General features: G+C 39.1%; 1 protein-coding gene across 21 annotated transcripts in view; it reads right to left on the reverse strand.

The window, feature by feature from the left end:
• Positions 1 to 27,376, reverse strand: part of ASPH (aspartate beta-hydroxylase) — a 299,144-nt gene that overhangs the window by 125,960 nt on the left and 145,808 nt on the right. For 18 of the 21 annotated variants that reach the window (XM_023545707.2, XM_064267734.1, XM_064267740.1 and 15 more), the window contains one exon: positions 17,427 to 17,468. The exons of the other annotated variants lie outside the window; for them this stretch is intronic. In XM_023545707.2, coding sequence (XP_023401475.1) covers positions 17,427 to 17,468 — 42 coding nt within the window. The remainder of the gene's footprint in view (positions 1 to 17,426; positions 17,469 to 27,376) is intronic. 21 annotated transcript variants of the gene reach the window in all.

Below are 27,376 nucleotides of genomic sequence, written 5' to 3' on the forward strand. Positions count from 1 at the left end.
GACTCGAGCAATTAGAATGCAGACTGGGACATCTGGAGGACCAGAGAATCAACACCAACATAGCTGAAAAAAAATCAGATAAAAGAATTTAAAAAAATGAAGAAACCCTAAGAATCACGTGGGACTCTATCAAGAAGGATAACTTGTGGGTGATTGGAGTCCCAGAACAGGGAGGGGGGACAGAAAACACAGAGAAAATAGTTGAAGAACTCCTGACAGAAAACTTCCCTGACATCATGAAAGACGAAAGGATATCTATCCAAGATGCTCATCGAACCCCATTTAAGACTGATCCAAAAAGAAAAACACCAAGACATATTATCATCAAACTCGCAAAAACCAAAGATAAACAGAAAATTTTAAAAGCAACCAGGAAGAAAAGAAAGGTTTCCTTCAAGGGAGAATCAATAAGAATAAGTTCAGACTACTCAGCAGAAACCATGCAGGCAAGAAGGGAATAGGACAACATATACAGAGCACTGAAGGAGAAAAACTGCCAGCCAAGGATCATATATCCAGCAAAACTCTCTCTGAAATATGAAGGCGAAATTAAGATATTTACAGATAAACACAAGTTTAGAGAATTTGCAAAAACCAAACCAAAGCTACAAGAAATACTAAAGGATATTGTTTGGTCAGAAAACCAATAACATCAGATACCAGCACAACACAAGGCCACAAAACAGAACATCCTGATATCAACTCAAATAGGGAAATCACAAAAACAAATTAAGATTAATGAAAAAAAAATGCTCATAACAGGGAATCACTGAAGTCAGTATGTAAAAGATCACAATAATCAAAAAGAGGGACTAAATACAGGAGGCATAGAACTGCCATATGGAGAGTGATACAGGGCGATACAGAACAATACAAGTTAGGTTTTTACTTAGAAAAATAGGGGTAAATAATAAGGTAACAACAAAAAGGTATAACAACTCCATAACTCAAGATAAAAGCCAAGAAAACATAATGACTCAACGAACATAAAGTCAAACGCTACGAAAATGAGGATCTCACAATTTACTAAGAAAAACGTCTCAGCACAAAAAAGTATGTGGAAAAATGAAATTGTCAACAACACACATAAAAAGGCATCAAAATGACAGCACTAAAAACTTATTTATCTATAATTATGCTGAATGTAAATGGTCTAAATTCACCAATAAAGAGACAGAGAGTCACGGACTGGATAAAGAAACACGATCCATCTATATGCTGCCTACAAGAGACACACCTTAGACTTGAGACACAAACTAAAACTCAAAGGATGAAAAAAAATATATCAAGCAAACAATAAGCAAAAAAGGAGTAGCAATATTAATTTCTGACAAAATAGACTTTAGACTTAAATCCACCACAAAGGATAAAGAAGGACACTGTATAATGATAAAAGGGACAATTGATCAGGAAGACATAACCATATTAAATATTTATGCACCCAATGACAGGGCTGCAAGATACATAAATCAAATTTTAACAGAATTGAAAAGTGAGATAGACACCTCCACAATTATAGTAGGAGACTTCAACACACCACTTTCAGAGAAGGACAGGACATCCAGTAAGAAGCTCAATAGAGACATGGAAGACCTACTTACAACAATCAACCAACTTGACCTCATTGACTTATACAGAACTCTCCACCCAACTGCTGCAAAGTATACTTTTTTTTCTAGCGCACATGGAACATTCTCTAGAATAGACCACATATTAGGTCATAAAACAAACCTTTGCAGAGTCCAAAACATCGAAATATTGCAAAGCATCTTCTCAGACCACAAGGCAATAAAACTAGAAATCAATAACAGAAAAACCAGGGAAAAGAAATCAAATACTTGGAAAATGAACAATGCCCTCTGAAAAAAGACTGGGTAATTAGAAGACATCAAGGAGGGAATAAGGAAATTCATAGAATGCAACGAGAATGAAAATACTTCCTATCAAAACCTCTGGGACACAGCAAAAGCAGTGCTCAGAGGCCAATTTATATCGATAAATGCACACATACAAAAAGAAGAAAGAGCCAAAATCAGAGAACTGTCCCGACAACTTGAACAAATAGAAACTGAGCAACAAAAGAATCCATCAGGCACCAGAAGAAAACAAATAATAAAAATTAGAGCTGAACTAAATGAATTAGAGAACAGAAAAACAATTGAAAGAATTAACAAAGCCAACAGCTGGTTCTTTGAAAAAATTAACAAAATTGATAAACCATTGGCTAGATTGATGACTAAAGAAATACAGGAAAGGAAACAAATAACCCAAATAAGAAATGAGAAGGACCACATCACAACAGAACCAAATGAAATTAAAAGAATCATTTCAGATTATTATGAAAAATTGTACTCTAACAAATTTGAAAACCTAAAAGAAATGGATGAATTCCTGGAAAAACACTACCTACCTAAACTAACACATTCAGAAGTAGAACAACTAAATAGACCCATAACAAAAAAAGAGATTGAAACGGTAATCAAAAAACTCCCAACAAAAAAAAGCCCTGGCCCGGACGGCTTCGCTGCAGAGTTCTACCAAACTTTCAGAGAAGAGTTAACACCACTACTTCTGAAGGTATTCCAAAGCATAGAAAATGACGGAATACTACCCAACTCATTCTATGAAGCCACCATATCCCTGATACCAAAACCAGGTAAAGACATTACAAAAAAAGAAAATTATAGACCTATATCCCTCATGAACATAGATGCAAAAATCCTCAACAAAATTCTAGCCAATAGAATCCAACAACACATCAAAAAAATAATTCACTATGATCAAGTGGGATTTACACCAGGTATGCAAGGCTGGTTTAATATTAGAAAAACCATTAATGTAATCCATCACATAAATAAAACAAAAGACAAAAACCACATGATCTTATCAATTGATGCAGAAAAGGCATTTGACAAAGTCCAACACCCATTTATGATAAAAACTCTTACCAAAATAGGAATTGAAGGAAAATTCCTCAGCATAATAAAGGGCATCTATGCAAAGCCAACAGCCAATATCACCCTAAATGGAGAGAACCTGAAAGCATTTCCCTTGAGAACAGGAACCAGACAAGGATGCCCTTTATCATCGCTCTTATTCAACATCGTGCTTGAAGTCCTAGCCAGGGCAACTAGGCTAGAGAAAGAAATAAAAGGTATCCGAATTGGCAAGGAGGAAGTAAAGTGATCACTATTTACAGATGACACGATCTTATACACAGAAAACCCTAAGGAATCCTCCAGAAAACTACTGAAACTAATAGAAGAGTTTGGCAGAGTCTCAGGTTATAAAATAAACATACAAAAATCACTTGGATTCCTCTACATCAACAAAAAGAACACCGAAGAGGAAATAACCAAATCAATACCATTCACAGTAGCCCCCAAGAAGATAAAATACTTAGGAATAAATCTTACCAAGGATGTAAAAGACCTATACAAAGAAAACTACAAAGCTCTACCACAAGAAATTCAAAATGACATACTCAAGTGGAAAAACATACCTTGCTCATGGATAGGAAGAGTTAACATAGTAAAAATGTCTATTCTACCAAAAGCCATCTATACATATAACGCACTTCTGATCCAAATTCCAATGTCATATTTTAAGGGGATAGAGAAACAAATCACCAATTTCATATGGAAGGGAAAGAAGCCCTGGATAAGCAAAGCATTACTGAAAAAGAAGAAGAAAGTGGGAGGCCTCACTCTACCTGATTTCAGAACCTATTATACAGCCATAGCTGGTACTGGTACAACAACAGGCACATAGACCAATGGAACGGAATTGAGAACCCAGATATAAATCCATCCACATATGAGCAGCTGATATTTGACAAAGGCCCAGTGTCAGTTAATTGGGGAAAAGATAGTCTTTTTAACAAATGGTGCTGGCATAACTGGATATCCCTTTGCAAAAAAATGAAACAGGACCCATACCTCACACCATGCACAAAAACTAACTCCAAGTGGTTCAAAGACCTAAACATAAAGACTAAAACGATAAAGATCATGGAAGAAAAAATTGGGACAACCCTAGGAGCCCTAATACAAGGCATAAACAGAATACAAAACATTACCAAAAATGATGAAGAGAAACCAGATAACTGGGAGCTCCTAAAAATCAAACACCTACGCTCATCTAAAGACTTCACCAAAAGAGTAAAAAGACCACCTACAGACTGGGAAAGAATTTTCAGCTATGACATCTCCGACCAGCGCCTGATCTCTAAAATCTACAAAAAGACAAACAACCCAATCAAGAAGTGGGCAAAGGATATGAACACACACTTCACTAAAGAAGATATTCAGGCAGCCAACAGATATATGAGAAAATGCTCTCGATCATTAGCCATTAGAGAAATGCAAATTAAAACTACGATGAAATTCAATCTCACACCAACAAGGCTGGCATTAATCCAAAAAACACAAAATAATAAACGTTGGAGAGGCTGCGGAGAGATTGGAACTCTTATACACTGCTGGTGGGAATGTCAAATGGTACAACCACTTTGGAAATCTATCTGGTGTCATCTTAAACAGTTAGAAATAGAACTATCATACAACCCAGAAATCCCACTCCTCGGAATATACCCTAGAGAAATAAGAGCCTTCACACAAACAGATATATGCGCACCCATGTTTATTGCAGCTCTGTTTACAATAGCAAAAAGCTGGAAGCAACCAAGGTGTCCATCAATGGATGAATGGGTAAATAAATTGTGGTATATTCACACAATGGAATACTACGCATCGATAAAGAACAGTGACAAATCTCTGAAACATTTCATAACATGGAGGAACCTGGAAGGCATTATGCTGAGTGAAATTAGAGGCAAAAGGACAAATATTGTATAAGACCACTATTATAAGATCTTGAGAAATAGCAAAAAGTGAGAAGAACACATACTTTTGTGGTTACGAGGCGGGGAGGGAGTGAGGGAGGGAGAGGGTTTTTTATTGATTAATTAGTAGATAAGAACTGCTTTAGGTGAAGGGAAAGACAACACTCAATACTTGGAAGGCCAGCTCAATTGGACTGGACCAAAAGCAAAGAAGTTTCCGGGATAAAATGAATGCTTCAAAGGTCAGCGGAGCAAGGGCGGGGGTCTGGGGACCATGGTTTGAGGGGACTTCTAAGTCAATTGGCAAAATAATTCTTTTATGAAAACATTCTGCATCTCACTTTGAAATGTGGCATCTGGGGTCTTAAATGCTAACAAGCGGCCATCTAAGATGCATCAATTGGTCTCAACCCACCTGGAGCAAAGGAAAATGAAGAACACCAAGGTCACACGACAACTAAGAGCCCAAGAGACAGAAAGGGCCACATGAACCAGAGACCTACATCATCCTGAGACCAGAAGAACTAGTTGGTGCCCGGCCACAATCGACGACTGCCCTGACAGGGAGCGCAACAGAGAACCCCTGAGGGAGCAGGAGATCAATGGGATGCAGACCCCAAATTCTCATAAAAAGACCATACTTAATGGTCTGACTGAGACTAGAGGAATCCCGGCAGCCATGGTCCCCAGACCTTCCGTTGGCACAGGACAGGAACCATCCCCGAAGACAACTCATCAGACATGAAAGGGACTGGTCAGTGGGTGGGAGTGAGATGCTGATGAAGAGTGAGCTAATTATATCAGGTGGACACTTGAGATTGTGTTGGCATCTCTTGTCTGGAGGGGGGATGGGAGGATAGAGAGAGAGGGAAGCTGGCAAAATTGTCACGAAAGGAGAGACTGAAAGGGCTGACTCATTAGGGGGAGAGCAAGTGGGAGTACGGAGTAAGATGTATGTAAACTTATATGTGACAGACTGATTGGATTTGTAAACGTTCACTTGAAGCTTAATAAAAGTTAATAAAAAAAAACAAGAAGGAATTAATATCAGTAATATAAATTGAACTACTGAACACTAATATTAGTATTTAATTAAATCAATGAAATATCACTCAACATTCATTGGATTGGAAAAAATAAGAAAGATAAAGGGTAAGACAGTATACAATATTAGGTAAGTCAGCACAACTTGACCAACACAAGGTCATGGAAGCTTCATAGACACATCCAAACTTCCTGAGAGACCAAATTACTGGGCTGAGGGCTGGGAGGCCATGGTCTTGGGAGACATCTAGCTCAATTGGCATAACATAGTTCATAAAGAAAATGTTTTACATTCTACTTTGGTGAGTAGTGTCTAGAGTATTAAAAGCTTGCGAGTGTCCATCTAAGATACTCCACTGGTCCCACCCTGTCTGGAGCAAGGGAGATTGAAGAAAACCAAAGACACAAAGGGAAAGATTAGTCCAAAAGACTAATGGACCACAACTACCACAGCCTCCGCCAGGCTGTCACCAGCACAAATAGATGGTGCCCAGCTATCACCACTGACTGCTCTGACAGAGATCACAATAGAGGGTCCCGGACAAAGCTGGAGAAAAACGTAGAACAAAATGACTAACTCACACAAAAAAAGACCAGACTTACTGGTCTTGCAGAAACTGGAGAAACCTCAAGAGTATGGCCCCCAGACACCCTTTTAACTCAATACTAAAGTTGCTCCTGAGGTTCAACCTTCAGCCAAACATTAGACAGGCCCATAAAAGAAAATGAGACTTAATGAGCACACCAGCCTAGGGGCAAGGACGAGAAGGTAGGAGGACAAGAAAGCTGGCAATGGGAAATCCAAGGCTGAGAAAGGGAGAGTATTGACAAGTTGTGGGGTTGGCAACCAATGTCAGAAAACAATATGTGTATTAACTGTTTAATGAGAAACCAATTTGCTCTGCAAACCTGCATATAACCCAAAAAAACCCATTGTCATCAAGTTGATTCTGACTCATAGCAACCCTACAGGACACAGTAGAACTGTCCCATAGGGTTTCTAAGAGGTGCCTGGTGGATTCGAACTGGTGACCTTTTGGTTAGCAGCTAAAGCTCTTAACCACTATGCCACCAGGATTTCCAAACCTTCATCTAAAGCACAATAAAAAAGAAAGATAGAGGATACCAAGTGGTTTGTTGAAAATTTAATATGGATTGCAGTTAAGGTAAATAGTATTATAATAATGTTAACTTTTCCAGTTTGAGTAATTATACTGTGATAATGTGGAAAATGTGCCTGTTCTTAGGAAATACACATTGATGGGGTAACAGGGTATATTATCTCCAACTTACTCTTAAACACGCACACATTTACATACAGGTATAGAGGGAGAGAGAGACGATGGTAAATCAAATGGGGCAAAATGTTACCAACTGGTGCACCTGGGCAAAGGTTCTAAAGGGTAAATCGTAGCTTTTAGAACTATTCTTGAAGTTATTTTCTAAGTTTAAATTGTATCAGTATAAAAACTTAGAAAAAAAAATGGTAAAATGTTACCAGTTGCTGCATTTGTCAGGTGAGGACGTGGGTGCTTGCTTTTACCCTCTGTTATTCTTTGCATGTTTGAACTATCTCACTATAAACAGACGGATTGATTAAGACAAAGCTGACAGTCTAATGAGACAGACAGAGAGAGTACTAGGACAAATATCCTGGTAATCTGACACTAAGTGCTCCAAAATGTTTGCTGAATTAATCATCTATCTGCCTGAACACAATGAAAAGACTACTGGGTTTTTCTAGCTATGTACTAACTTTGTGATACTGACCAATTCTCCTGTAACCACTCTGAGCCTTAGGTTCTTCATTTTGTAATATAAGGATAAACATACTTAGCTCACAGAGGTAGGACATCTAGTAATATTAGATTGAGGAAGCTATGTGATTCAAATTAAAAAACTGGGCAAAAACATTAAAACAACTGTTTGAAGGCACCGGCAAATGATCAAAGGCAGGCCAAAACTTAAGAGTTAATTCTTGAAAGCCTGTTTCTACATTAGGTAAGAACAGCGAGTTTGTAGTTTTCTTGCCTGGGGGTGTTCCCCAAGCACCCCAGGTTAGGCAGTGAAGAACTATGGTCTTTCCCGCTGAAGGGGGCAGATGACAGCAGGAAATTCAAAGGAGAAATTTTGGAAGCAAGAAGCCACAGAAGGGCTGAGATCCAAAATCTGAGAATAAATGCTGCCTAAGCCCCTGGCTAACTGATTAACTTTCCGACTACATGGGTAAATCTTGGGAGTTTGGGGAAAAAGCTGACAGAAAGCAGAGGGGACGGATTATACATACTGCAAAACAAATTACTCCAAATTCAGTGGCTTAAAACATCATAAACATTTGTTCTCTCACATACACTCCTTGCTACATAGGGCTGAATATATGCTGGTGACATGGCAGCTGATTACCCCTGGAGCAAGTCATCCAAGGGAGAGCAAGGTGGATGCTACAGTGTCTTTTACGACACAGTCTCTTGGAGGTCACACTCTGTCACCTTTGCAGTATCCTATTGGTTACAAAGGTCAGCTGTATTCAATGTGAGAGTGGACTACACTCGGGCATGAATACCAGGGTGCAGAAACTATTGTAGGCTATCTTGGAGGCTGGTTGCCACAGGGATCTACCCTTTAAAGACAGAGCTGCACCTGGTGAAATTTATGAGTTGGCTGTGTTTTGCCTGAGTACGTTCTCCAATACTCATACCCTTTAGGCAACAGAAAGTGGAAGCCCTACTGATTTGAGGTGTAAGAGGCCAGAACTTGGGGCTGGCAAAGCAACTAGGAATTTAGATGGTGAATTCCAAAAGCAAGAGGAAATCCCAGAAGCAAACCTCAAAATCTGAGTATGAATTCTACCTAAATCTTTGGCTAGTCACTGAAGTAGACCAGTACAGGGTACTCACTCCAAGGGCTAGGTTTTAAAAGCTGAGCCAAGACATTAGCTGTTTCACACCATGGTGGGAGACAGACTATGTAGTTTGAGTCCAGGCAAGTTAATTATCTACTAGATGCCAACAATCCTCAGAAAATACAAAACAGGTTTCAGAGTTGCTGCAACACAATATATACACAATCCCACTTTCAATTAAAAAATTACTAGACTTACTCAGGGGAAAAAACTGCCTTTGAGTGTGCCCAGATATCAGGTTTATTAGAAAATATTTTAAATCGGTAATAATAAATAAAAGAATTCACAAAAAACATAGAATTAATACGTGAATGGACAGGGAATCTCAACAGTGAAATGGAAATTATCAAAAAGAAGGAAATGGAAACCTAGAGCTGAAAAGAACAGTAATGAAAATTTTACTAGATAGGTTCAAAGGCAGATTTTAAATGGTAGAAGAAATAATTGAACTTAAAAATACAGCAATATAGATTAAATAATCCAAAGTAAAGGAAAATTGAAGGGAAAGAAACAAAGTTTCAGAGACCTCTAACGTATTATCTAGCAGTCCAACATACATGTAATTGGAGTTCCAGACACAGTAGAGAGAGAGAGAAGAATGAGAAGAAAATTGAAGAAATAATGGCTGAAAAATGCTTAACACACAAGATCTTTTGGCAAGGATTAAATGAGAGCCCATGTGAAAATAATTTGAAATGTAGAACACTGTAGAAACTTAAAGTTCATTCATACTTGATTTTTCTGTTTATGAACTCTTCCTTCCCACTATTTAAGCTATTTACATCTCATTTATCTCATATTATCACCATCAAACGAAGAAGCAATTTCAGGGGAAAGGGATTCACCACATATTTTCATACTACAACTATTTATTTGGCACTGACTATATTTTTTTTTTTATGTTATAGTGCCAGAAGATGAGCCCCTCAGTATAGAAGGCACTCAAAATACTACTGGGGAAGAGCTGCCTCCTCAACGTACACTTGACCTTAATGATGTGGATGGAGTCAAGCTTTTGGGACCTTCATTTGTTGATGTGGCACGACTCGAAATGCGAAGAAACAGCTGCAAACACCCATTAATGATCAGAACGTGGAATGTATGAAGCATGAATCTGGGAAAACTGGAAATCATAAAAAATGAAATGAAACATCGATATCCTAGGTATTAGGGAGCTGAAATGGATTGGTATTGGCCATTTTGAATCAGGCAATCATATGGTCTACTCTGCCAGAAATGACAATTTGAAGAGAAATGGCATTCTGTCCATCATCAAAAAGAACATTTCAAGGTCCATCCTGAAGTACAATGCTGTCAGTGGTAGTATAATATCCATACGCCTATAAGGAAAGCCAGTTAATACGGCTATTATTCAAATTTATGCACCAACCACTAAGGCAAAGGATGAAGAAATTGAAGATTTTTATCAACTTCTGCAGTCTGCATTGATGATTACTGGTAACTGGAATGCGAAAGTTGGAAAAAAAGAAGGGTTGGTAGTTGGAAACTACGGCCTTGGTGATAGAAATGATGTCAGAGATTGCATGATAGAATTTTGCAAGACAAAGCAACTTCTTCATTGCAAACACGTTTTTCATCAACATAAACGGTTTTTATACACATGGACCTCACCAAATGGAATACACAGGAATCAAATCGACTACACCTGTGGAAAGAGACGATGGAAAAGCTCAATATCATCAGTCAGAACAAGGCCATTAATTGCTCATATGCAAGTTCAAGTTGAAGCTGAAGAAAACTAGAATAAGTCCATGAGAGCCAAAGTATAACCTTGAGTATATCTAACCTGAATTTAGACACCATCTTAAGAATAGATTTGATGCATTGAATACTAATGACCGAAGACCAGACAAGTTGTGGAATGACATCAAGGACATCATATATGAAGAAAGCAAGAAGTCATTAAAAAGACAGGAAAGAATGAAAAGACCAAAATAGATGCCAGAAGAGACTGTGAAACTTGCTCTTGAACATCGAGGAGCTAAGGAGAAAGGAAGAAATGAAGAAGAGCTGAACAGAAGACTTCTTCAAGAAGACTTTGAAGAAGACTTCAAAATGTGGCTCAAGAAGACAAAGTATTATAATGATATATGCAAACACCTGTAGATGGAAAGCCAAAAGGGAAGAAAATGCTCAGCATTTCTCAAGCTTAAAAAACTGAAGAAAAAATTCAAGCCTCGAAGGATTCTACGGGGAAAATATTAAACGACTTAGGAAGCATCAAAAGAAGATAAAAGGAATACAGAGTCACTATACCAAAAAGAATTGATCAACATGCAACCATTTCAGGAGGTAGCATATGATAGGAACCATTGGTACTGAAAGAAGAAGTCCAAGATGCACTGAAGGCACCGGCGAAAAACAAGGCTCCAAGAATTGACGGAATATCAACTGAGATGTTTCAACAAAAGGGTGCAGCGCTGGAACTGCTCATTCATCTATGCCAAGAAATTTGGAATACAGCTACCTGGTCAACTGACTAGAAGAGATCCATATTTATGACTAATCGCAAGAAAGGTGATCCAACTGAATGTGGAAATCATCAAACAATATCACACACAAGGATAATTTTGCTGAAGATCACTCAAAAGCGGCTACAGCAGTATATCAACAGGGAACTGCCAGAAATTCAGGCTGGATTCAGAAGAGGACGTGGAACCAGGGATATCATCATTGATGTCAGATGGATACTGGCTGAAAGCAGAGAATACCAGAAGGATGTTTACCTGTGTTTTATTGATTATGCTAAGGCATTTGACTGTGTGGATCATAACAAATAATGGATTATATCCCAGAGAATGGAAATTCTGGAACACTTAATTGTGCTCATGAGGAATCTGTACGTGGATTAAGAGGCAGTTGTTTGAACAGAACAAGGGGATACGGTGTGGTTTAAAGTCAGGAAAGGTGGGCATCAGGGTTGTATCCTTTCACTGTACTTACTCAATCCGTATGCTGAGAAGCTGGAGTATATAAAGAAGACTGGGGCATCAGGATTGGAGAAAGACTCATTAACAACCTGCGTTATGCAGATGACATAACCTTGCTTACAGCAGGTGAAGAGGACTTGAAGCACTTAGTGCTGAAGATAAAAGACTACAGCCTCTAGTATGGATTACACCTCAACATAAAGAAAACAAAAAAATCTCACAATTGGACCATTAAGCAACATCAAGATAAACGCAGAAAAGACTGAAGTTGTCAAGGATTTCATTTTACTTGAATACACAATCAATACCCATGAAAGTAGCAGTCAAGAAATCAAAAGACGCATTGCATTGGGCAAATCTACCGCAAAAGATTTCTTTAAAGTGCTGAAAAGCAAAGATGTCACCTTGAAGACAAAGGTGTGCCTGATCGAAGCTTTGGTGTTTTTAATCGCCTCATATGCATGTGAAAGCTGGACGGTAGGAAAGGAAGGCTGAAGAACTGACACCTTTGAATTGTGGTGTTGGCGAAGAATATCGAATATACCACGGTCTGCCAAAAGAGCAAATAAATCCATCTTGAAAAAAAGCACGATCAGAATGCTCAACCAGAATCCTCCTTGGAAGCAAGGATGGCAAGGCTATGTCTCACAAACTTTGGACATGTTATTAGGAGGGACTAGTCCCTGGAGAAGGACATCAAGCTTGGTAAAGTAGAGGGCCAGTGAAAAAGAAGAAGATCCTCAACAAGACAGATTGACACAGTGGCTGCAACAATGGGCTCAAGCATAATAATGAGTATGAGTATAAGGATGGCACAGGACTGGGCAGTGTTTCTTTCTGCTGTACATAGGGTTTCTATGAGTCAGAACCAACTCGACAGCATCTAAGGAACCTGTTATGGTCAAGTGCAACTGGGGAGAGGGGAGTCAGGATCCCAACTCTTAAGGAACTTTTTGTCTAGGACAAATTCAAAATACATGCTAAGAATCTGTAAGCATTGGTGTCTTGGGAATACAGACACGCACTTCTTCCAGTCTGGGATAGGAAATGGGGGTGTAGTCAAGGGGAAGCTTCCTGGACAAGGTTAACAGTTAAACTCAGTTGTAAGGAATAAGAGTTTGCCAGGTAAAAAGGAAGGCAAGGAAAAGCATGAGGGACAGAGGAAAGCCATAAGAAGGAGCCAGAACCTGAGACGTTTTATGTGCTGTACTAGAAGTTTAGATTTTATCTAACAGTGGGGATAATTGAGCAATACGAAATAAGTTTGCTCAAAATATGTTACATACAGCTGTATGAATCACAGGAAAAATTTCACAGGAGGTACTAAAAAAATAACAGGAAACTTCTGAATGAGATTTCATTATTACCTATGTTTGTTCATCCATATTTTCCTTTTGACCACAGAATACTAAGAATTGTCCACATGAGATATGAGTTGAACCAAACTGACTTACTGGCTATGATATAGACATGTCAGCCTTTTAAGGTGCATCACAAATGTGATGCCTGTTAGTGTAAATGTGACTTGTTTTCTAGCACCATCTGGTGTTTAATGAGAGCACTGATGATTACTTTTTAAAAGAATAAAAATAGTAACCAGGAAGTCTTTAAATGCATTTTTAAAGACAATATGTACCGCTAAAGCATATCCTTCATTGCAATGAATGACATGATGGGATATTAAGTATCAGTCTAAATCAAAAGGAAATTTCAGAGAAAGTTCACAATCCAAGTGCAATTTTATCTAACACACACACACACACACACACACACACAAGCAAAACGCACTTCCTTTTTGCAGGCATCGCATTCTGTTGCTTCTCAAATTTCCTTTAAGACTCACAAAGTACCAATTAATAACTACCATTTGATATATATTAAATCAGTAACACACTGGTTACTTTTGTGTTCAATGAATTTGTCAAACCACACATTTAGAACCTTCACATCTTTGAGTCCTCCTTCTCCCACACCCCATGTCCTGTCTATTAGCAAATCCTACCGACCTGACACCCAAATACACACATACTAACCAGCACTCACCACTTCTCCTTCCACTGCCCCAATCCAAGCTGTCGTCATCTCTAGTCTGAACTACTGCAGTAGTCTCTAAATTGGTCTCCCTGATTCCAATCTCATGCCCTTATAGGCACAAGCCTTTTAAAACATATGGCAGATCATACCAACCTTCTGCTCAGATCTCCCAGTGGCCTCCCTTCTTACTCAAGACAATACACGAAGTGTTTACTAAGTTCTGCAAAGCCCTGCAGTCTCACTCAGCTCCCACCACTCTCCCCTCATACTTTCCTCACCAGCCACACTGGCCTCCTGGCTAATTCCCAGACATACTCAGCCCATTCCACCTTAAGGTCTGAGAATATGTTTTCCCACCCCTGGAACGCTTCTCCCAGGTGGCTGTTTGGCTCACTGCCTTCTCTCTTCAAATCCTCTGCTCCAAAGTCACTGTCCAGAGGCCTTCCCTGAACTACCTATCCATATAGTAACACCCCCTGCCCACTGGCATTCTCTGTTCTCTTTCCCTTTTTTGTACTGCTTTTTATACTTATCAATGCCTACTGTATTCTAATTTTAAAAAATTACTTATTTACCACCCCCCAGTGTGGGATCCCATGTGTGCATATGTATGCACACACATACAACACACACACACTCTCTAAAATGTGTCACAAGAGCTGGGACTTTGTTTTATTGATCCTGATGTTTTGGTCCCGATGCATAAAACAGTGTCCCACACATAGTAGGTGCTCAGTAAATATGTGTTGGATAAACAGATGAATAAAAAATAATTATTTGATTTTGACATACAATGAGCCATTTTTACATTGCATTATTTTGTATTTCACACTCATATTTTGTGGTTGTGGAATATGAAATATGTGGGAAAAGATGACATCCAGTGGGGAGAAACTGATATAGCAATTTTGTCTAAAACAGACATAAGTAATCTGGTTCAATTTAAGAATCTGACATCCCCAAACGAGGGCTTATTTTGGAATAAGCCCTATTCCAAACTTATGACTCTATCGAAATAAACTAAATCTGATTCTCTAAGAGAAGGGATCATATAATTACTAATCCTGAATAAAAACGATGTCTTCCTACTCTTCACCAGTAGTTCCTTATCAATGTACTTGAGGGGGGATAATACATGTAGACAATTAGGCAACCTAGTTTTGCCTAACTAAACAAATCATAACTGTGATTCTAAAAATCTCAATTTGTTATTATGAAAGTAAAGCCTGACTATTAAACCATGCACGCTTTTACTGCATATTCCAAAAATGGGATATCACCTCTTTCCTAACAGTTAATAGCATTACATGAATCTATATGAGCCAAAAAAAAGGAATCCTCAAAACATAACATGCTGTAAGAGGACTGAATTTCAAGTAATTTATGGTAGTGTTGATTCATCATTTCTTTTAATTCTAAGACTCTTCCTCCGTTAAATCATTACTAAAATGCTTAAGTTATAAATATCCTTTGGTTGGTACTAATGTAAATTGCTAGTTTTAAATGATCAAACAGAGATAAACCAAATAAGCCAATCTGTTGCACTGATTCTCTCCACAGGTTTGATGAAGAAAACAGCCAAGAGACCCTAACCCCTGCACCCTCCTGGAAATTTCCCTTTAGGATCAAAACCTGAGGTTAGGCAGTACATAGCCCAATGAGATCTCCTCCCCATCCCAGGATCCTTTTAGCATCAAATAAAGGGTGTTTTCCTAAAATAAGGTGGCAGAATATATTTTAGTAACAAAAGAAGTAAAAGAATGAATGCCCAAGTCTGCTAATTGCTTCTTCTCAATATCCAATATTTCTTTCTTCCTTAGAACCAGAATCCTGGATTTTCGATTTAACAAAATTCTGTCTGTCAATGAAATACAGTACTTCTAAAGAAGGCCTTCTCCCTCCTGCCGGTTATCTGGATGTGGATAATAGCTGGAGCCTAAGCAGCCATTTTGGAACATGAGGCTACGTACTGAGGGTGGCCAAGTGGCAAGAGAGGAGTTGCCTCTCTAAGAGCCATAATAATGGCCCTCAGCTGCCTGTCTCTGAATTTCTATAAGAAGGTAAGCAACTTATTTGTTTAACCTGTTACCTTAATTAAGAGTTGATTGTGACTCATGGCGACCCTACAGGACAGAGCAGAACTGCCCCATGGGATGTCCAAGGAGTGGCTGGTGGATTTGAACTGCTGACCTTTTGGTTAGCAGCCTGAGAGCTCTTATCCACTGCACCACCAGCGCTAAAATATTTGTTTAAGGCGTTGCAATTTTGAGTTTTTCTATAATATGTAACCGATTTAATTGTAAAGAAAATGAGGTGGTTGGCAGACATATAAAGACAGGGGGCTGATAAGAGAATGAGGATTTTACTTAAAAGAGTTCATTTTCCTGACCAATGTAGGGCAGGAAAACAAGACTAAAGGACAAAGAGGATTTGTTTTTTTTTCTCCCTTCCCTGCTACACTCTGCAGTTTAGGCTACTAAAGAGTGAGACTCGAGTGAACTTGACCCCTGAGGCTGCCTCAGGCTGATACGCTAGACCACTGGGCTTTGCCTTGAAGTCACATAACAAAATGTTCACTGGCCCAAGGCAAGTGAGTGACAGAGATATTTTAGTGAGTTTTCCATAAAATTAATCAATTAAAAAAACTGTCTTTTATTCTTAAATTATGTGTTTCCTCCCTTTGGCAGTAAAAATAGCTTTGCTTTTAAAACTGATTATAATAGTCACTGTGGTTTTTTTTAAAAGTCCCGTTTTAGCAAAATAAAAAATTGGCACACTTGTGTTGAAACCCCCCAAAAGAGAAAGAGACACTGTAAAGTCTACAAATGTCTTATCCCATTATATTGTTTCCTCTAGGTAAAGCAACCTGAATTCCAGAGGTTTGGAGAATGACAATAGTAGCAGGCTGCATTTATTATCTACAGATATTATTTTCATTTTATCCTCATGCTATGAAGCACACCCTAGGAGGCACTGAGAATGATTATCCTCATTTCTGGATGAAGAAACTGTAGGCTGAAGTGTTTCTGAATAAACGTTTTCTTTTCCTTGTTAGTTCTGTGCTCCCAATAGCCTGGGTACAATGGCTCCACATGGATGCTGAGCTTAGATATGTTAAGTCACAGATACCACGCGATCATTCGGTTTCTTTAGGGGTGAGAGCAGCAGAGTCTCCTTATCCCAGTGGCACCCCCTCAAGTTTAGGGTTTCTTGCACAATTCAATCCAGGATTTCTACCTGGGTTGTAGCTCTTACTCTTATAATTTAGGTTAATAGAGCCATTGATGACTATTTGTATTAATTCTCATTAAGTAAAAAAAAAAAAAAAAAAAAAACCCATTCAACAAATATTTGCTGAGTACCTACTGTGTGCCAGGCATGGTTCTAGGCAGGGATGATGTAATGAGCAAAACAGACAAAAATGTGTCTTTACAGAACCTTCACCCAATGAGAGATTCAGACAATTTCTCTCCAGACACTTAGTTCTTAATGTTCATTAGATAGAATATTAGTAAATGTTCCTTGATAAAATCAGTGAAATAAGAAACCCATTGATAATTTAACTAGTGATATAAAATTAAACCACCATGCGACTCTCGGATGGTATGGCAACTTTCTCCTACGTTAAAGGCTGTTGATTTGATAATCTCACCTTTTTCTTTTTGTTCTGGATCATCTGCCTTTCTATTTGTTTCTGAAAATTAAAGATAAAACAAAATAAGCATTCTACAAGCCACCATTCAATAGCTCAAGGTATAAAAGTATATTTGAATTAATGTGAATAAACATAATTTAAAAACAGTATTTCTGGCCACATAATTTTATTGCAACTTGAATTCTTTATACATGGACTTTATTATAAAATGTTAAAACTTAGCTAATTTAAATGACTTACAAAAGTCACTGACCACTGACCACTGACTGGGTATCAGGTAAGATAAAAGAATTGGGAGTGAGTGATCTCCACCAACTCTAAGCATCTACACAAGTTCAAAGACAAGCTGGGATGGGGAGAAGCCTTCATCAAAGCGTGTTCAATATTTTAACTGTCTCCTAAAACCGTAAGACTATTTCTATAATAGCCACCATGTGCTTTAAGGAATGCAGCATGCCATTTACTTGGAACACTAGTCTCACCACTCAAGGACTCAACACACAGAACAATTCATCAGTGGCTCCTGTTGGTATATAGCTATCAGGTCACTTGTCAAGGAGCCTGAGAGCAGCAAGCTTGAGCCTCTCACTAAGTCAATCACAGTTTACATCTCTCCCACAAATGGGGCAGTGAAACCCAGCAAGAACACTCATCAGTCAAAGAGTGTCCACCACCACACGGGAAACAATAGCATGGCTTCACCTGTATTTATAACCCCATTTCTGTATTTAGAACCCTGCATCAGATCTAGTTTGACAGAGATTGTTGTTGTAGCTGTTAGCTGTCATTGAGTCGATTTCCCACTCATGGCTACCCCAAGCACAAGGGGGTCAAACCATTGAGATCCGCAGAGTTTTCACTGGCTGACTTTTGGACGCAGATGGCCAGGCCTTTCTTCCTAATCTTAGTCTGGAAACACCTCTAAAACTTGTTCAGCATCATAACAACATGCAAGCCTCCACAGACAGGTGGTGATTGTGCCTGAGGTGTACTGGTTGGCAGTCAAACCCGGGTCTCCCACATGCAAGGTGAGAATTCTACCACGGAACCACCACTGACCCCCTGATACAGGTAAAGATCTAATTTCCAAGTAGATCCAGATTAGAGTCTCAAGTACTGCACTTTCCTTCCTGGTTTTTGGGTATTTCTAGGAACACATGTGTACATGTATGTGCTGGGGTGTGGGTGGGGCAGAGTTTGGGAGACTGATTAAAACAAATCATAAACCCTGTCCTTCCCCCACAGTAGGTATGAACGCGTGTAGCTGCAGTCGGGGTGAGATCACTCAATTATGTTGGTCCTCGGATTCTCACATTCACTCCCATAAGACATTTCATTTTCAGGACATGAAAAATGAGGCAGGCTTCTGGAGTGGGAAATGGGTTTTTACAGATCAAGTGCTTTTGCTACTTTGAGACCCTAGATGAGAGGAAGAAAAGGGAACTGACTTTGAGACCTGCAGTATGCCAGGCTTAGTGTTAAGCCATTCCATGTGGATTCTCTAGTTTTCTGACACCCTCTGGGGAAGTATTATCACCCTCTTTATCCAAATGAGGAAACTATCGCTGAGAAAGTAGAGTACCCGAGGTCATCAAGTCAAGTGGTTCACATGATTTCTACACGCATGTTGTTCACACTATACCGAGCTGTACCTTTCTTGAAAGAGAAATGAATAGGTAGAGAAGTGAAGGTCTTGACTTTTGCAAAGGGCAGGTTCTATAACACACACTCCCTGGCCCGTGCTGCAGGACGTATGCAGGATACAAAAGACTTCCAGGCAATGTTCTACATCTACTTTGGTGGATAGCGACTAGGGTCCTAAAAGCTTGCAAGCAGCCATCTAAGATACAACTATTGGTCTCTTCTAGTCTAGAGCAAAGGAGAATGAAAAAAAACTAAAGACTCAAGGGAGAAATTAGTCCAAAGGAATGTACCACATAAGCCACAGCCTACGCAACCCCAAGATCAGAAGAACTAGGTGGTGCTCAGCTACCACTATCGACCACTCTGACGAGGATTACAACAGAGGACCCCAAACAGAACAGAAGAAAAATGTAGCACGAATGATCAAATTCACAAAAAAGACCAGGCTTATTGGTGTCACAGAGACTGGAAGAACCCTCAAGACTACGGCCCCCAAACACCTTTCTAATTCAGAACTGAAGCCACTCTCAAAGTTCACCTTTCAGACAACGATTAGAGGCCAATAAGAAAAACAATTACACACGTGAGGAATGGGCTTCTTAGATCAATCAAGTATACGAGATCAAATGGGCAGCACCTGCCCAAAAACAAAGACAAGAAGGCAAGAAGGAACAAGAAAACTGGACGAGTGGAACCGGGGAACCTGGGGTAGAAAGGGAAAGGGGAGTGTGCTGACACAATGCGGGACTGCAACCAATGTTACGAAACAATTCGTGTATACATTTTTGAATGAGGAACTAATCTGCTCTGTAAACTTTCACCTAAAGCACAATAAAAACATAAAAAACAAAAGACTTCTAGATCTCTGTTGAATGGTCTAGAATTTCTGACCTTTTTAATCATTACCTCCATGTCATAAATTTAGTTGGCTGAACTAGACCATTTAGTACCATGCACTGCATAAATATCAATTCAGCATCTAATGTCTACTTGACTCCTCCAGGCATCAGGGACAATACAGCAATGAAGAAAGTGGCCAACGATGTCGGTTCTCCAGGAGCTCCTTCCAGCTGCCTCAGTAGTGCCTGCAGGAAGAATATGGACCCTCCCCATTCTCTAGGAGTCCATTCCCTGGAACATGGTTGGTGTGATTTGGAAACTTAAATGCAAATTCTGTGTATAATACAAGTTCTGACTAGAGAGAACAGGTGGGAGCTTGTCATGAAGGCGAATTTAGAGCTGTCCCAGATCTTCCCATCCTTGGGGGGCATGCAGGGGAGGAGGAGCTGGTTGTAACAGCCACATTTCAAACAGGAGTGATACACACTGCTCCCAGTGTGACAGAGTCCTGGCCTGGTCTCTCCATGTCCTTTGGAATAAGTCTTCCCAGGAGCTCAGGGGATGGGTATGGCTGTCCCTGCCCCCAGGAAGAAGGGTTCCCATCTTTCTCTCCCTCCCATGCAGTGCCTGGGGTGGGGTGAAGAGCCTGAACTAAGAAGGCCTAGTCCAGACCACTCTAGGCCCTGGGGCAAAAGCTCTCCCCTCTTCGTTCTTGTGTCCCCTCTGTCCCGCACCTCCCATCAACAGGCTCAGATCTGAGACTTGTTTGGGTGTGGGGAAAATGCGCAGAGCAGGCATTTCGGCCCGCTTTTCAGTAACTAAAGTTAGTTATGAAATCCAGATTAACTCACTAGCATTCTGCACAGCTAATTATAACACATTACTTTGCCTTACTTTATTCTACGTAAGCATATTCTCTGTGTGCTTCCCTGGGAGAACTTAAATGGTCCTCACTGAGGCACAGAGAAAAATGACTGACTGAGCATTTACTACATGCCAGGCATTGTTCTAAGCACTTAACGCAGATTATTTCATTGAGCCCTTTCACCAACCCTGGGAGGTAGTTTTAATTTTAAAGATAAGGAAACTAAGGCTTAGAGGCTAAGGAATCATGCTCGGGGTTACAGATCAAATAAAACCCACTTGAGAGGCCATAATCTATAACAATACTGCTTTAATTACACCCTACATACCCCCACAACAGGCAGCCCATGAATTAAAGGGAGTCATAGATGCTCAGCCCAACTCTGAAAATTACAAAAGTACAAAAATAATAAGATTTCTATTTGTCAAGCTCACTTGTAACCCATATTCAGTATTTAAACACACATATGCAAAAAGAAAAATGATGGTACAAATTCTTTCTGTATTAACATTACTCTGTTTTTACTGCTCAATATTATTTTAAGAGAATAAGAAAACCTTGGTAAAAAGGATGACATCTTGATCTTTTAAAAATCGTCATGCGACCATAAAAAAAGAAAAAAAGTTGTATGGATTCAACTGTACTGAACCCTATTAAGTTCCGGCCTCTGTGCTAAGCTGCCTACTAAGCCATTCTGATTTCCTCCCAGGCCTATCTGTCCTTCTGAGTTCCTTACCATACTGGTCTCTGTCCATTCCCAAGACCCAGACCTGAGACTCTGCTTGCTGCCTGACCCCCTACACCATCTAGCCTTCAACTCACATCTTTCATACCTGGTCTCTCCTTCTCCATCTCCTACAGTATTTCCTTAGATGAGGCCGTGTCACCATCACCTGGACTATTACTAATTAGTCTCTGAACCAGTCTCCTGCCTGCTTGCAGGCCTCCCTCCAAGTTTTTCCGTTTTCCACACTGCCTGCTACCCAGCTGTTCTCTCTAAACTACTGGCCTCTCTGATCCTTACGTCTGAAGGCAGGCACTGGGGGTAGCACCCATCTGCTGGGAAAGCTCCGTCCCCTAACACACATGCAGTCCTCAGTAAAGTGAATGCACTCAATAAACGTGGATCTGCTTATGCTTACCTTCAAGTCTTTACTTTTATTCTTTCTTCTAGGCATGTTGGAGGTGGGGGGAAAAATCCCTTTCCAGAGCCCCAGGAACTTCTTCCCTACCTGTCTAGTTCTCCTTTTCTCCACAAAGAATTAAGATTGGAAATAAGAGAGAAGAAAGAGAATCTTTCATATGCTTTTCTGACAATCCTTCACCAAGACTCTTTAATCCTCTTCAACCACAAGGAAGTTTATATCCTCACAGTACGCTGGTCACGGAGGCTCTGAAACTTCTAGGTTCAGAACAAAAACCTCTTTTTCCAATGATGGATATAGGGGCTATTTCATTTTAACCCTGCCCCCAGAGGTGTCGTGTATCAGTAAAAGTTAAACAAAATAGATAAATATCACCCATTAGAAATATGTTAAAAAAGGGGCTGAAGTATTCCTTTGTGATTTTGGTCATATAAGATACTATAATCTTCTAAAATGCCAGGAGGTATAAAATGAACTGATTTCATTACGTAACAAAATAAAAAGTGCTTAATATAGTTCAAAAAATAATGACAATATAAAAAGAATTTGTCTGTATTTTATTGCACTCAAATAACATTAAACAGAGGACATTTACATCATTTCGAGAAAATCCACTGACATTACTCATCTTGGCACATATTTGTAAATACATGGCTCATTAATTCAGATATATGGAATTAAAACGTATTTGAAGTTGATCACAGCATGATGAATCCTCAATTTCCAGAGTTCTAGAGATCCTTATATACAAAACTCCAGTAAAACCTGTTTAACTCATTCATCAGTTCTATGCCACTACTAAGTTTCCCTACAAAAATATGGCTTTATAAAAAGTAGTGTTCTATAATTCACAATATGAACTAAGAGCTTTATCTGAATTTGAGTATCAATTCTGTATCACCATCTCACAGCTTGAGAAAATTATTGCTTTTCTTAGTATTATTTTGAGTTTCACTACACATTGATTCAGCATGCAGAACTCACTACATTGAAACTATAATCTATAATGATAAAAATATATAACTCTTTGATTTTACCTCTAAAAGCAGGGAAAAAAAAATCTTATCTTAAAATAATGTTAACGTAATCAAGAGCTACCCCAGGTTCATGTCTTATGGCTTTTTTTTATATAGCTCATGTCTCTTTCAAAACGATATTGTAGCTACCTTCTTTTCTAACAGATGAATATTCTCATCACAGCAACTATTTCTGAAACAAAAATAAACCATATTTTTTTTAAAAAAAGAAGTATATTTTCAGTGTTTATATAAAAGAAAAAAGGCTCATTCGCTGTGAAACAGCAGCAGGCTAACTCCACATCCTCCATCTACCCGCCGGGAAGCACGACCGGCCACTGAGTAAGAGCGCAGCGGCCACCAGGGCTGTGAGGCTACTACCTAGTCAGCCAAAGGCAATACAATCGTTAAGTTATGTGCCATGACCTCAAATAAGTCTTCTAAGATGTCAACAAATATCAAATAGACTGCTGCTAGGATAGGATGAACCTGAGGTGCCAAAAGGCGTTTCAGCATCCTAAGTCAGGCCATGCTCCCTTTGTCCTAACAAGGGATTTTAATTTCCCCTCCTCATTTTGAAAAATAAATTAACCAGGATAATTTACAATGTCTATTGAAATATTAGTTTTTTTATAATTAACTAATTGCTACAAAAATCTCAAAATTTGAGTTTTAACCTGAATACTCAAAGCTAATGCCGAAATTTGTGATAAGAATATCAGTGCAGATATATACAACTTAAACTGTCACAGCATATATATATTTTAAGAGTGCTACTGCCAAGCACTCTTAATGGCTTTTAAGTCAGGTTTACCACAGTCTGCACACACCAATTCAATACAGGTAGTGTTAACTTCTAACAACACATATTAAAACTCCGCCAAGACAACTGCTGCTACGTCATCAATAGTTGTCTTAACTATTGCCTGAAAAACACACATAAATGCAGGTAAACTGAAAAGCTGTGTCACAAAAAGAAAAAAAGGAAAGAAACCTAATGGATCCACTAATGCTATCAAGAAAGGACATGCAGGAATGTAAAGTTACATGTACTTTTTGTTCCTAAAAAAAGAAAAAAAATACTACAATGATGGTGAACTACAACTCATTCAAAACATCTTTAGTGTCCATTCCCAAAGATCCTGATTTGCTCAGTAATTACTTCACAAGATTTATCACAGCCATCTTTTGGAGCGTATGGTTAGGCTGGTCCTCCTGTGGTAGTAGGGGAGTCTGTTTTGAAGCTTTAAGTATCTGCAAAAATAAGGGGAAATCTAAATTAAAGGACCAACCGGAAACAGACTGTGAAATTCCTTCATCTTCATTCCACTCTTAAAAAAAACCCACCAGCAGAAATAAACTTTTTTTTTTTTTTTTTTAAGGGCAATTTGGTAAGAGACTGATTAAATACCTAGACTAGTCACTGGGGACTATCTGCCAAGTGGCTGATGAAAATGTGAGGTTCATGAGACCTCGTGAGAATTAAAACTGAACTGAAAAATTTCAGTCTTTGGAGAAATTCACCCCTCCCCTACCTTTTACAAATATTTTCTCATTCCAAACGTTGGTGTCTGATTTATTTTACTATTACCACACTGGATTTATGTTATGATTAGATTACAAAAGGTCAGGTGCATATATAGGCTTAGCCAATCTTTCACATAATGTCTAAACCTGGATTACGATAGGTTTCTTCCTCCTCCCCTCCTGAGTCCTTCCCTCTTTCTGTCCTTCCTTGCTCCGAGCCATCTATCACCTGCACATGTGTGCTGCCACATGTGTAACTGTAGTTCTTCTCCTGGCAGAATTACCTTTGGTGCTAAAATGGAGCAACTAGAAAGGATATGCCTACCTTGGTACAAACAACAGAAATGAGGGTTTACATCTACCATGAGAATATTCATAGCAGCTTTTTCATAATAGGCAAACTCTGGAGACCTTCTCTCCCTCCCCCCCATGTCCGTCAACAGTACACTGGATTAAAAAGAAATGTAGTATATTTGTAGAACACAATCAAATTATTATGTATAACAAGATGGATGAAACTCACAGACATGATACTGAGCAATAGAAGCCAGTTACAAAAAAGTGTGTGTATGTATATACGAGATTCTATTTATATTAAATTAAAAAGCAGGCAAAACCATCAATGAAAATACAAGTCAGAATAGTGGTTACCTTTGGTGGGGGTATTACTGGAAGGGAGCAAGAAGGACAGAGATCTGGGTGCTAGAAATACTCTAGATCTGAATCTAGGTAGTAGGTACAAGGGTATGAGCATATATGTAAACAGGCACCAAGCTCTATGCTCAAGATCTGAGCACTTCCCAATGTAAATTACACCTCAAGAGGAACAGTTAATTTAACAATTAATCAACTATTCCTTTAGAGAAACAAACATTTCTGTAACCTGTGGCAATCAAAAATTAAAAAAAAAAAAAAATCACAGTGAGACCATGGAAAGATGTTTAAAGTATGAGTATTAATTAAAAGGCAAATAAAATAAACTTTAGTTGCAATTCTGAATGATAGCAACATGTGCTCCTAAATGTTTAATCAAAGGACTCCACTCCAAAGTGGTCCTCAAAGTTGCAAACCCAACATCTCCCAAACTAAGCTAGTCATCTCCACTGCTTCTCCATCTCCACAGAGGTTCCCCCATTCATTCACAAGGACTCAAGTTAAAAATGCAGAAATCATCCTTGACTCCTCAGCTGCCCCCTTAGTTCCAACTCAAATCTCCATGAAATCAATCCTTCCTCTCCACCCACACCACCACAGTCCAGGCTCCCACCACTTCTGGCTGGCATTAATGCCCCCACCCCTTACTGGTCTCAGTGACTCCTCCTGGGAGTGATCTTTTCAAATGTGGATTTGATCCTGTGAATCCTGTGCTTGGAATTTTTCAAAGGTTTCCTGCCACTTGTAGGTCCAAATCCAAACTCTTGGACTTGGTATATAAGCCACTTCAAGACCTGATGCCTGCCGACTTGTCCACTTTATCTTCTTACGCCCCCAAGTAGCACACTTCTGGTTGTCTTAGCTCAATAAGCACTTGCTTCCTCTGTCCCCATCTGCCAACTCGAGTAACTTCTATCAGTGTTCACAAGTCTGCTCAGTGACATGTGGGAAGCCCTCTGAAACTGGGTTAGTTATCCCTCCTGTGTGCTTCCCTGTATATCATTCTGAGCAGTTAATGACATTGTCTTATTGCTTTACTCAGCGATATTCCCACTGGACTGGCAACCACTACAGGGCAGGGACTAAACTGCTCATTATGTATCTTCCTTGTCCAGCACAGGGCCTGGATCATAGTAGTTACTCAATGAATACTTCTTGAATAAACTGAGTCAACAACAATAATATATATAAAAAATAGTTATTAAACATTAGCTGCTAATAGCAATAAAGACAACCCCTGCTCCTGACTGGAACCTTGTGCTGCCAGCCTAAAGCTGACTAAGGACCTTACTGATCAATGAAAAATGTTGGGGTCAAAGGAGTCAAAGTTCTGGAAGGATGCAATAGAGTGAAACCACTGTTCTTGATAAAAGGATGATCAACAGAAGGGCAAGTTAGAAATGTTATCTCCATTTGCAAACACACAGGAGCAGCAGAACCACCCAGGTACAATGATGCTCAAATACCTCCATTTTGAATAATGTAATTCAACAAAACATAAAATTGATTTTTTTCCCCAGTATGGTATGGCAGAAAAACTGCTAATGGATCCAATCAGTCAATGGCCTTAAAAGTGTTGTTTGGTAGAAAATTTTACTCAGATAAATTTCATAAATGAATCCTTCACAAATCACTCAATTTGTGCTATGTATATTCATGTAATCCTACTGCTACAAATACAGTTGGATTTCAAGTAAAAATATGAGTTTGAGGAGAAAGGTGAAAATCTGATAAAGGAGTAGGGGTTCTAAAAACAATTAAAAAAAAAGAAACTGAGATTAAAATTTTACATCCTTGCCATAAGCATACCTGAAAAGCAGTTAAAATTTACAAACATAAAACATTGCAAAATTTACACTATCAGGCAATTTAACTTTTCTACCATGAATAATAATGAAATATTCAACATTTATGAGTTCCAACTGATGTACTAACGTATATTAAGTAAAAATGCCTAAGAATATAACATATCTAAGCTCATCACGCCAAAACAGCTCTAAAAACTCTCATCAGCTCTTAGGCCTTAATTTACGTAATGCCCTCTTCAGCACAACAGTTAAGAGCGTGGGCTCTGAAGACGGACTGCAAGGATCAATCCCAGTTTCACCACTTGTTAGCTCTGTGACATGTGGCAAGTTACTCTGCAAACTGTGTCTCAGTTTTCACATCTGTAAAATGGATGTACCAGCATGTGTGCCTCTTGGAGGATCGGGAAGATGAAATGCATCAATACATGCAACGTGCTCAGAACAGCAC

Source organism: Loxodonta africana, chromosome 14 (genome assembly GCF_030014295.1).
Source record: "Loxodonta africana isolate mLoxAfr1 chromosome 14, mLoxAfr1.hap2, whole genome shotgun sequence".
Classification (NCBI taxonomy): Eukaryota; Metazoa; Chordata; class Mammalia; order Proboscidea; family Elephantidae; genus Loxodonta; species Loxodonta africana.